This window comes from Oncorhynchus clarkii, chromosome 10, assembly GCF_045791955.1.
Source record: "Oncorhynchus clarkii lewisi isolate Uvic-CL-2024 chromosome 10, UVic_Ocla_1.0, whole genome shotgun sequence".
NCBI lineage: Eukaryota > Metazoa > Chordata > Actinopteri > Salmoniformes > Salmonidae > Oncorhynchus > Oncorhynchus clarkii.
The window spans coordinates 51,914,422-51,927,311 of record NC_092156.1 but is presented as its reverse complement, the minus strand read 5'-3'; the positions used below and the strand labels follow the sequence as shown (position 1 = coordinate 51,927,311).

The 12,890-nt window shown below is 43.2% G+C and overlaps 1 protein-coding gene across 2 annotated transcripts in view; it reads right to left on the bottom strand.

Annotated features, from left to right (window-relative positions):
* Positions 1–12,890, bottom strand: part of LOC139418747 (ATP-binding cassette, sub-family G (WHITE), member 4a) — a 37,459-nt gene that overhangs the window by 5,454 nt on the left and 19,115 nt on the right. For both annotated transcript variants that reach the window (XM_071168420.1, XM_071168422.1), the window contains 8 exons: positions 8,730–8,847; positions 8,373–8,505; positions 7,939–7,989; positions 1,883–2,028; positions 1,595–1,718; positions 1,039–1,153; positions 693–838; positions 364–471 (listed from right to left, as the gene is read on the bottom strand). In XM_071168420.1, coding sequence (XP_071024521.1) covers positions 364–471; positions 693–838; positions 1,039–1,153; positions 1,595–1,718; positions 1,883–2,028; positions 7,939–7,989; positions 8,373–8,505; positions 8,730–8,847 — 941 coding nt within the window. The remainder of the gene's footprint in view (positions 1–363; positions 472–692; positions 839–1,038; positions 1,154–1,594; positions 1,719–1,882; positions 2,029–7,938; positions 7,990–8,372; positions 8,506–8,729; positions 8,848–12,890) is intronic.

Sequence of the window (12,890 nt, the reverse complement as noted above, 5' to 3'; positions counted from 1 at the left end):
ACTAAAGTGGCTGGAGTTGAGTCAGTATGTTGGCAGCAGCCACTCAATGTTAGTGGTGGCTGTTTAACAGTGATGGCCTTGAGGTAGAAGCAGTTTTTCAGTCTCTCGGTCGCTGCTTTGATGCACCTGTACTGACCTCGCCTTCTGGATGATAGCGGGGTGAACAGGCAGTGGCTCGGGTGGTTGTTGTCCTTGATGATCTTTATGGCCTACTTGCTTGTACTTGCTGTTCACTCACCCACACAATGTATTGATTCACCCGTTCATTTTATTTTTAAGTTTACTAATTCATTTCAGACATACACAATGCAAGTCAATATTAAGATTATTATTATTATTATTATTATTATGTGAATTGTTTACCGTATCCCTGCATATCGTTAATAGTGTTCTTCTGAACAGAACGCAGAACTGTGACCAGGTACTGGTGGCAAAGCTGTGTTTCTCCATCGTTCCTGTGTACTGTGTATCCTGTGGACAGACATAGAGAGTACAGGACATAGGACACAATTAGATCCTTTACACAGTTGGAGTTGAAAAGACATGCAATGAGTGAATAGGTAAAAACGTATGGGTATTGACTGAGTGAGTGACTCCTGAGTGATCTCATCACGCTGCATGACTGTGTGCTGCAGGTCAGTGTGGGACTGTGATGGTGAGTGATTCCTGTCGGTCAGTGTGCCAACACTCACGCTGTGACTGTTAGAGTGGCCAGATGAGGCTGGGTCACTCTTGTCGCTGGAGTTCTTCTTGCCCTCTTCTGAGCAGAGTCCTCCCTGCACAGCCTCAAACAGCACAGAGTTCAGGTCCCCATACTCCCCAGAGGCCACCTCAATAACTAGAGACAGGGGACACAGAGGAAAAACAAAGAACAGAGGACAGAGTGAGTTAGTGAACTAAGAAGAAGAACCTTGATCCACTAAAAAGGACCTTGAAAAATGTTTGCATTGTCACACTCATGCACGCACGCAAGAATTCATGCACGCACGCAAGAATGCATGCACTCACGCACACACACAGGATCTTATGCTGACTTACTGAAGTCTGCAGGGTTGTGGTAGGTAGGACAGTGAAGGCCCAGGTTCTTCAGGTAAGGGATGAGGTAAGGGACAGTGCCATGGTATATACACTGGCCCTGACTGAGGATGTAAAGCTAAAGAAGGAAACACAGAGACATTCACAGTATTATTTACATATCTTTGCCTGATGTAATATCAGACTCTGAATTATACATGGCTAATGCCTTTATGTATTATGCATGCTAATGCTTTGACATAACAACTGAGCTCGAAATATGGTCTAGAGCCTTCAAACTCAACTCTAGACCTTGAAGCCAGCTCCACTGCATTTTTTTCACTGTTCCCCTCTAATCAGAGACTGATTTAGACCTGGGACACCAGGTGTATGCAATTAATTATCAGGTAGAACAGAAAACCAGCAGGCTACGGACATCATAACCAACAGTATAGACCTCACTTTCATTACGACAGTTAAAATAATGTTAGGCTAATGACAAAGCATATGGCAGTCAGTCCTAGATACTGTACAATACCATACATACTGTTAAATGGCATAAAAGCTTGAATTTAGTTACCTTATCAAACATCTCAAAGAGCTTGGCGCTCGGCTGGTGGATGGTGCAGATGATTGTCCTCCCTCCCTGAGCCAAGGACTTCATGAGAGAGACCACCTGGAAACAGGATGCGCTGTCCAGACCACTGAGAGAGAGAGATGACAAACGTTAGCTTGTGCTTGTTGGGACAGCACCAAGGGGGACAGCAGCGCAGCAACAAAGCAGATTCCCACCCAACATCATTGTTAGGCAGTATTTCCTCTGTGTCAGTGTGTACCAGGTGTGTCAGTATACCAGGTGTGTACCTACCTGGTAGGCTCATCAAAGAACATGACAGGGGGATTGTTGACCAGCTCCTGGGCGATGGCCAGTCTCTTGCACTGCCCACCAGACAGAGAGATGGTGCGGGTCTGGGCACACTCCTGCAGTCCCAGGGCCGTCAGGATCTCATCTACCTGGTGGTCAGACACAGAGAGACACATAAACATACAGTGCCTTGCAAAAGTATTCGGCCCCCTTGAACTTTGCGACCTTTTGCCACATTTCAGGCTTCAAACATAAAGATATAAAACTGTATTTTTTTGTGAAGAATCAACAACAAGTGGGACACAATCATGAAGTGGAACGACATTTATTGGATATTTCAAACTGTTTTAACAAATCAAAAACTGAAAAATTGGGCGTGCAAAATTATTCAGCCCCTTTACTTTCAGTGCAGCAAACTCTCTCCAGAAGTTCAGTGAGGATCTCTGAATGATCCAATGTTGACCTAAATGACTAATGATGATAAATACAATCCACCTGTGTGTAATCAAGTCTCCGTATAAATGCACCTGCACTGTGATAGTCTCAGAGGTCCTTCAAAAGCGCAGAGAGCATCATGAAGAACAAGGAACACACCAGACAGGTCTGAGATACTGTTGTGAAGAAGTTTAAAGCCGGATTTGGATACAAAAAGATTTCCCAAGCTTTAAACATCCCAAGGAGCACTGTGCAAGCGATAATATTGAAATGGAAGGAGTATCAGACCACTGCAAACCTACCAAGACCTGGCCGTCCCTCTAAACTTTCAGCTCATACAAGGAGAAGACTGATCAGAGATGCAGCCAAGAGGCCCATGATCACTCTGGATGAAGGTGGGAGACTCTGTCCATAGGACAACAATCAGTCGTATATTGCACAAATATGGCCTTTATGGAAGAGTGGCAAGAAGAAAGCCATTTCTTAAAGATATCCATAAAAAGTGTCGTTTAAAGTTTGCCACAAGCCACCTGGGAGACACACCAAACATGTGGAAGAAGGTGCTCTGGTCAGATGAAACCAAAATTGAACTTTTTGGCAACAATGCAAAACGTTATGTTTGGCGTAAAAGCAACACAGCTCATCACCCTGAACACACCATCCCCACTGTCAAACATGGTGGTGGCAGCATCATGGTTTGGGCCTGCTTTTCTTCAGCAGGGACAGGGAAGATGGTTAAAATTGATGGGAAGATGGATGGAGCCAAATACAGGACCATTCTGGAAGAAAACCTGATGGAGTCTGCAAAAGACTTGAGACTGGGACGGAGATTTGTCTTCCAACAAGACAATGATCCAAAACATAAAGCAAAATCTACAATGGAATGGTTCAAAAATAAACATATCCAGGTGTTAGAATGGCCAAGTCAAAGTCCAGACCTGAATCCAATCGAGAATCTGTGGAAAGAACTGAAAACTGCTGTTCACAAATGCTCTCCATCCAACCTCAGAGCTCGAGCTGTTTTGCAAGGAGGAATGGGAAAAAATTTCAGTCTCTCGATGTGCAAAACTGTAATTGCAGCAAAAGGTGGCGCTACAAAGTATTAACTTAAGGGGGCTGAATAATTTTCCACGCCCAATTTTTCAGTTTTGATTTGTTCAAAAAGTTTGAAATATCCAATAAATGTCGTTCCACTTCATGATTGTGTCCCACTTGTTGTTGATTCTTCACAAAAAAAATACAGTTTTATATCTTTATGTTTGAAGCCTGAAATGTGGCAAAAGGTCGCAAAGTTCAAGGGGGCCGAATACTTTCGCAAGGCACTGTACACTACTATAAACATTTGAACGTTAAGATTTCCAGGCAATGTCTTTCTAGTCGATATGGTGTTGCCCTGAAAACCTGGGATGTTATATGCACAGTATATACAGTATTGTAGAGCAGCCCGGCCCCCGAAGTGACTCTTCTTATCAACTGTATGCAAGAAATTCCTCTGTGTTGTCATTATCTCTCCAACCCCCATTGTCTCACCTCTGAGAAGCAGGAGTTGCATCCTGTAGGTCTGATATCTGATTGGAGTTTAAGTAATAGTATTGGTCAACAACTCATTCATTGTCTGTCTCTCTTATTTGTTCCAGACCAACTGTGGTGACACACATATTCTCTCTCTCTCTCTCTTTCTATGTCTCTTCCATGAGCTACGGGCCATGGCATTATTTCTCCCTCACTCTCTGATCAGGCCTAGAATAATGTTAGAATTCCTTTTACAAAGTAATTAAAAACACACACAATATTACCCCACTACAGTAAATGGTGACATGTGTGTGGACACCTGCTCGTCAAACTTCTCATTACAAAATCATGGGCTGATATAAGCCTCCACTCTTCTGGAAAGGCTTTCCACTAGATGTTGGAACATTGCTGCTGGGACTTGCTTCTATTCAGCCACAAGAGCATTCATAAGGTCGGGCATTGTTGTGCGATTAGGCCTGGCTCGCAGTCGGCGTTCCAATTCATCCCAAAGTTGTTCGATGAGGTTGGCGTCTGTGCAGGCCTGTCAAGTTCTTCCACACCGAACTCGAGAAACCATTTCTTTATGGACCTCGCTTTGTGCACAGGGGCATTGTCCTGCTGAAACAGGAAAGGGCCTTCCCCAAACTGTTACCACAAAGTTGGAAGCACAGAATCGTCTAAAATGTAATTGTATGCTGTAGTGTTAAGATTTCCCTTCCCTGGAACCCAGGGGCCTAGCCCGAACCATGAAAAACATGCAATATATTGGCATAAATAAGAACAAATCTAAGATGTTAATTCTAGAGCTTGTTGAATTTTTACTCGGGAAAACAGCAAACTATGATACCACTGTGAAGTCCCAGAGGACATAAGAGCTCAAAATAGAGCACTTGCAATCAGAACTCCAGGCATGTAATTTCTACTTGACATGCAGAGAGATTCATTATAACAGAGCACAATAGGCACCAAAGTGATTTTCTGTTTCAGATACAGTCCAACCTACGGGTGTGGTGTGTGCATCCATGCTGCTCTCTGGTGTGCGAGGGGACCAAGCTACCTAAATATTTTTCCACTGCAGTAACTGGGACAGATACAGAGGTTAATCCCAAACAGCCCACAAAGTTTTATTGTGATTTCTGTAAAAGGGAAGGGCGTATGTATGGTCAGGTGCTGTTGGGGCTAAAGCTAGGCAGAGGAAATCCTCCTGCACATTTTTGACAGCCTGCCGGCCCTCAGAGTAGTACCAACTAGGGAAAGGGAGATACCTATTCAGTTGTCCAACAATGTATTCAACTGAAATGTGTCTTCCGCATTTAACCCAACCCCTCTGAATCAGAGAGGTGCGGGCTGCCTTAATCAACATCCACGTCTTCGATGCCCGGGGAACAGCTGCTTTGCTCAGGGACAGAACAACATATTTTTACCTTGTCAGCTCGGGGATTCGTTCCAGCATCATTTCGGTTACTGGCCCAATGCTCTGTTAGGTTTTGTAACTCTCGTCACAGAAGTAGTAATACGATGCAGAAATGATGGGAATTGGTGTTTGGTAGACCATCTAGATTCTACTTTCAGCATAGGTTAGATTTGGAGCTTTCTCCTAAAACGTTGGATGCTGATTAGTCAGTTAAGAATAAATTCTTATTTTCAATGACGGCCTAGGAACAGTGGGTCAACTGCCTGTTCAGGGGCAGACCGACAGATTTGTGCCTTGTCAGCTCGGGGATTTGAACTTGCAACCTTCCGGTTACTAGTCCAACGCTCTAACCACTAGGCTACCCTGCCGCCCCCTTAAAAGAGATGGGTGGGGCTAAAGCTTAAAAGGGTTTGATGCTGAATGGGTGTAGACAAAGAAGAGCTCTCCAGTCGGTACCAAACCGTTCAAAGGCCATTTTCTCAAAAGTGAGGTTACAAGTTGATCAACTTTCAAAGCAGAATTACTTACCCATTGTTCCTCAACGTGAATCAAGGTGTCTAGAATAATGCCTTGTAATGCTTGTTAATGCTTTGTGACTTAATCTTATGCTTTGTATAATGTTATCCCTTTTACAAAGTAATTAAATACATTTATTGACCTTTCTGTTACTGCAACTCAGCTATTGTCTCTTGCATATTGTTAAATCATCTTTATGGAGTCAGATACACCTTTTAATAGGACAATTACACAGTCTTATCATGAGTCACATGATGAAATCACCAACAAATTATCATGGTCCAAACACACCAAGACAGTCGTAAAAAGATTTGGCATGGTACCCCAGATCCTCAAAAAGTTGTACAGCTGCACCATCGCATCCTGACCAGTTGTATCACCGTCTGGTATGGCAACTGCTCAGCATCCGACCGTAAGGCACTACAGAGGGTAGTGCGTAAGCCCCAGTACATCACTGGGGCCAAGTTTCCTGCCATCCAGGACCTAAATTTCACCAGAGCGTCAAGTCTAGGTCCAAAAGGCTCTTTAAAACCTTTTTGGGATAGGGGGCAGCATTTTCACTTTTGGATGAATAGCGTGCCCAGAGTGAACTGCCTCCTACTCTGTCCCAGATGCTAACATATGCATATTATTATTGGTATTGGATAGAAAACACTCTGAAGTTTCTAAAACTGTTTGAATGATGTCTGTGAGTATAACATAACTCATATGGCAGGAGAAAACCTGAGAAAAATCCAACCAGGAAGTGGGACATCTGAGGTTTGTAGTTTTTCAAAGCTTGGCCTACCGAGTACACATTGAGATATGGATAAAGTTGCACTTCCTATGGCTTCCACTAGATGTCAACCGTCTTTAGAAACTTGAATGAGGATTCTACTATAAAGGAGGGGCTCAATGAGACTGTAACGGAACTTTTCGAGTTTTTGTCTGGACGAAGTGCCTGCGCCTCATGAAGATGGATTACTGGGCTGAACGCGCTAACAACAAGTGGCTATTTGGACATAAATGATGGACTTTATGGAACAAATCAGTCAATTATTGTCGAACTGGGATTCCTGGGAGTGCCTTCTGATCATCAAAGGTAATTTAATATTTATGGTGTTATTTCTAACTTTGTTGACTCCAAAATGACGGATATTCCTCTGGCTGTTTATGGTTCTGAGCGCCGTTCTTAGATTATGCTTTTTCCGTAAAGTTTTTTAAAAATCTGACACAGTGGTTGCATTAAGGAGAAGTCTAACTTTAATTCTGTGAATAACAGTTGTATCTTTTATCAATGTTTATTATGAGTATTTCTGCAAAATCACTGGATGTTTTGTTATCAAAACATTACTGTACGTAACGCACCAATGTAAACTGAGATTTTTGGATATAAATATGCACATTATCGAACAAAACATACATGTATTCTGTAACATGATGTTCTATGAGTGTCATCTGGTGAAGATCATCAAAGGTTAGTGATGGATTTTATCTATATTTCTGCTTTTTGTGACTCCTATCTTTGTCTGGAAAAATGGCTGTGTTTTTTTTGACTTGGCTATGACCTAACATATGTTGTGCTTTCACTGTAAAGCATTTTTTAAATCGGACATGATGGGTAGATTAACAAGATGTTTATCTTTCATTTGCTGCATTGGACTTGTTAATGTGTGAAAGGTACATATTTCAAAAAAATATTTTTGAATTTCTCCTTTTCAGCGGAATGTTGTCGAGCTGCCCTAGAAAGGTTTTAACAGCCATAAGCCTGCTGAACAATTAATCAAATGGCCACCCAGATTATTTACATTGACCCCCCCCCCCCCCCCCTTTGTTTTTAAACTGCTGCTACTTGCTGTTGATTATCTATCCATAGTTACTTTACCCCTACCTAAATTACCTCGACTAACCTGTACCCCCGCACATTGGCTCAGTACCGGTACACCCTGTATATAGCCTCGGTACTGTTATCTTATTGTGTTACTTTTTATTTTATTTTTTACTTTAGTTTATTTAGTAAGTATTTTCTTAACTCTATTTCTTGAACTGTATTGTTGGTTAAGGGCTTGTAAAAGTAAGCATTTCACGGTAAGGTCTACAGCTGTTGTATTCGGCGCATGTGACAACATTTTATTTGATGTGAGGTATTTATAATATTATATATCAAATATTATCCCACTACAGTATATTAAGTCAAACTCACCAATTCCTTTTTCACTTCCATGCTCTCTTTCATCTTCAGATTGGCAGCCACCTAATATAAGTGAGACATAACATGAGAAAATGAACCCTAGAAGGGTCAGGTCCATGCCAACCACCTTATCCAACAACATTATCTATTCATCTAACAGTGACCTCACCATCATGGTCTCCATGGAAGTAATAAGGTTACCTCACCATCATGGCCTCCCGCGTGGTGTGGTATGGCAGCAGCATGTTTAACTGTGATCTCATCATCATAGCCTACATATGTGAGGTGACATCACCATCATGGCCTACATGTCTAACAGAAGGGTGAGCTCACCATCATGACCTCCTGTGTGGTGAGGTGTGGCAGCAGCATAACTAACTATGACCTCACCATCATCTCTGTGGTGATCTCACCATCAACATGTCTAACAAGCAAGGTGACCTCACCATCATGGCCTCCCGCGTGGTGAGGTTTGGCAGCAGCATGTCGTCCTGCATGATGTAACAAGACATCTTCCTGAAGCTACGCAAATCCCTCGGCCGCCCGTTCACCAGGATCTGACCCTTCATCCCCGTCTCTCTGTTACACAAACATAGAAACAAACAGTAAATGAGTGACACTTGCATCTGATCTGAGTGATCAGAGACTGTTTTATTCAATATGGTCTTCCTGCATCTTGGCCACTTTCTCAGATCAGAGAAAGTCCATGGTTTCCTATCTCAGTACAGTAGTGTAGGACTGCTATGTAACAGTTCCCCCCCACCTGTTCTCACCTGGACCAAGCCCATTCTGACCCGTCTCACCTGTACCCAGCCAGGATGTTCATCAGAGTGGACTTGCCAGCCCCTGACGGCCCCATGATGCCGATGAGCTCCCTGCTACAGAACCTTCCTGACAGACACTTTAACAGGGCCTTGTAACCTGGGACGGGAAACACAACAGTCAGTAAACAACAACAACAGGCTCCAAACACTTGAGCAGGGCTTTGCAACCTGAGGGACAAGAAACAAAGCAACACTATGCAACACTCTCACAATCCATACCGACTCTACACCGCAGGTCTGGGATGATCCACACATTCGCAGTCTGTCAGGATTGGAAACTCACAGGATAAAGCTTGTTTAAAACTATCCTTCTCATGTGTATCTGTGTTGAGGGATCGAAGTTCTACCATGAGTGTGTTAAGCATCAATCAGAGTCCAAATTGTGTATGCCTACGCACGTCAATGTTCTAGAATGTTGGATCGTTGGCTTTCATACTTTCGAATTCTCAGCGTTGCTCAACCTATTTCTTAAACTGTCAACACATTCAAATGAATAGAAGATGCATACACGGAACCGCGTTGGTTGAGAAAGTTGGGAAGGCGCGCGTTCGGGCTGTGCATCCCAAACTCTCCCGTCTCAGCGTTCTGTGGACTGTGATTTTAGCTTTAGAAATGTTCATACACACCCGAGGGCATGGGGTTTAATAAAAGAGAGGTGATCAGATGGTAAACAAGTGAAAGGTTGAGAGGGAGAGATGGAAAGAGTGAAATGTAAAAGGGATAAGGGGATAGAAAAGGAGGGGAGGGAGACAGAGGGTGATTAAACCAATAAGGAGAGGTATGGGAGGAGACATCAGGATTAAGACTGGAACAGACAGGGAGATTGAAAGGGGGGATAGAGAGATGGATCGATGAAGAGCGAGGAATATGACATCCCCAGAGCTTTGGCCAACGGTGCCACAGAGTGCATTAAAGCAGGTATATGGCTGTCTATCAGTTTCACTGCCTATACTGTTCTGGAACTCTCTCACTAGCAACATACATTGAGAGAGTATTACATTAATTCAGAGAGCAACAGTAGTACACAAGGTATGTCTGTCATCAGTCTATACAGCATTGTGGAGCCCTCTCACACTGAGCATCTATAACAAAAACACAACAAAATACAATATACAGAGTGCTTGTTCACATATCATTGGTCACAGTTACAGGCTTTGGTTTTTCCATTTATATTTAGAGGTTGGACGTTAGCACATGGGGCACACAGATTGGTTTCACCTCGTTAGTCAGTATGTGTTCCACCGGCGCTCGTTTGTCATCTCATTAGTGGGAAGGTGTTTTACCTGTGCTGTCCCAGGGCTCCTGTTGTCTTGAGAGATGTGGAGGTTTAATACCTTTTAGTTTGCTCTCCCTAATTGATTTCTAGACAGACAATCCTTTGTCTGATCTTCCCTGTTTCTGTTTTGCTCCACTTTTTGGTTTGCTTCCTGTCTTAAGTTTGGTGTGTTTTTTTTTTGTTTTGTTTGCCTCTTGGTCAAATTTAGTGGGCGCTAATGGTGGGTGTCTTTCTGGTCCCAGTTGATGTTGCTAGTCAACTTTCAGTGGACACCCCTGTGAGTGTCTTTTAGAACCCCTCCTAAAACCCCACCTTTTTTGTTTTGGTTGTTTTCAGTGACTCTGTTAGTTCCCCTTTCTGTTTGAGCGACAATTCATTTTTTTCTTGCTTGGGGAGAGTTACATATCAGCACAATACATTGGCATAGATGCAATATGCATTCCTTGCTCTGATGGAAAAGTAGTGATCAGACCCTGACCCAAATAGCTTAAGAACACCTGCTCTTTCCATGACAGACTGACCAAATGAATCTAGGCGAAAGCTATGATCGCCTTTTATTGTCGTTTATTAAATACACAGTGCCTTGCAAAAGTATGCATCCCCCTTGGCGTTTTTCCGATTTTGTTGCATTACAACCTGTAATTTAAATAGATTTTTATTTGGATTCCATGTAATGAACATACACAAAATAGTCAATTTGTGAAGTGAAAAAAAAAAAAACTTGTTTCACAAAATACAAAAAAAAACAACAACTGAAAAGTAGTGCATGCATATGTATTCACCCCCTTTGCTATGAAGCCCCTAAATAAGATCTGGTGCAACCAATTACCTTCAGAAGTCACATACTTAGTTAAAAAAAAGTCCACCTTCCAGCAGGACAATGACCCTAAGCATACTGCTTAGCAACACTCAAGTGGTTTAAGGGGAAACATTTAAATGTCTTGGAATGGCCTAGTCAAAGCCAAGACCTCAATCCAATTGATAATCTGTGGAATGACTTAAAGTTTGCTGTACACCAGTGGAACCCATCCAACTTGAAGGAGCTGAAGCATGTTTTGGCTAGATGTACCAAGCTTATAGAGACATACCCCAAGAGACTTGCAGCTGTAATTGCTGCAAAAGGTGGCTCTAACAAAGTATTGACTTTGGGGGGGTGAATAGTTATGCACCCTCAAGTTTTACATTTTTTGTCTTATTTCTTGTTTGTTTCACAATTTAAAATGATTTTGCATCTTCAAAGTGGTAGGCAATCCTGTGTAAATAAAATGGCACAACCCCCCCCCCTCAAAAAAAATAATATTTTAAATACAGTTTGTAAGGCAACAAAATAGGAAAAATGCCAAGGGGGTGAATACTTTCGTAAACCACTGTACTTCAGTCAGTGTAGATGAAGGGGAGGAGACTGGTTAATTAAAGAAGGATTTTTTTTAGCCTCGAGACAATTGAGACATTGATTGGTTATGTATGCCATTAAAAAATGTAAGTGCCTTTGAATGGGGTATGGTACTGTAAAAGGGGCCAGGAGCACCGATTTGTGTCAAGAACTGCAACGCTGGTGCACGCTGTGGGAAGCATTGGAGTCAACATGGGCCAGCTCGCTGTGGAATGCTTTAGACACCTTGTAGACAAATTGAGGCTGTTCTGAGGGCAAAATGGTGGGGTGGGGGGTGCAACTCAATACATCCACTGGACTCGTCTCCAGCCGCTAATGTGAGAATACAATATGTCTGGCAACACGATACGATACATCCACTTATCATGACACCAACTGAGTGCTAACAATGCCCTACCAAGTCATTGCTACCCGGCTGACCCCCTCCTCACCAGCCAAATAGACAGAGTGAGTCTGAGTCCCAGTGATCTTTACTGAACGCTCTCCTGCCTGTCTATCTTCTGCCTCCGTCTCTCTCTCCTTTATCTCTATCCTGCCCCTTTCTCTATCCTGCCTCTCTCTCCTTTATCTCTATCCTGCCTCTCTTTCTCAAGTTGTCCTGAACAATCACCCCAGTCTGAGGTCCTGAGCGATCTGGAGCAGGTTTTCATCCAGGAACTCTCTCTGTACTTTGCTCCGTTCATCTTTCCCTTGAACTTGACAAGTCTCCAAGTATCTGCCGCTGAAAATAATCCCCACAGCATGATGCTGCCACCACCATGCTTCCCCGTAGGGATGGTATTGGCTAGGTGATGAGCGGTGCCTGGTTTCCTCCAGACGTAATGCTTGGCATTCAGGCCAAAGAGTTCAATCTAGGTTTCATCAGACCAGAGAATCTTGTATCTCATGGTCTGACAGCCCTTTCGGTTCCTTTTGTCAAACTCCAAGTGGGCTGTCATGTGCCTTTTACTGAGGAGTGGCTTCTGTCTGACAACTATACAATAAAGTCCTGATTGGTGGAGTGCTACAGAGATGGTTGTCCTTCGGGAAGCTTCTCCCATCTCTACAGAGGAACTCTGAAGCTCTGTCAGAGTGACCATCGGGTTCTTGGCCTCCTCCCTGACCAAGGCCCTTCTCCCCCGATTGCTCAGTTTGGCTGGGCGGCAAGCTTTAGGAAGAGTCTTGGTGGTTCCAAACTTCTTCTGTTTAAGAATGATGTGTTCTTCTTCACTGTGTTCTTGGTAACCTTCAATGCTGCAGAAATGTTTTGGTACCCTTCCCCAGATCTGTGCCTCGACACAATTCTGTCTCGACCTCATGGCTTGGTTTTTGCTCTGACATGCACTGTCAACTGTGGGACCTTATATAGAGAGGTGTGTGCCTTTCCAAATCATGTTCAATCAATTGAATTTACCACAGGTGGTCTCCAATCAAGTTGCAGAAACATCTCAAGGATGATATGCATCTGAGCTCAAACAGGATGCACCTGAGC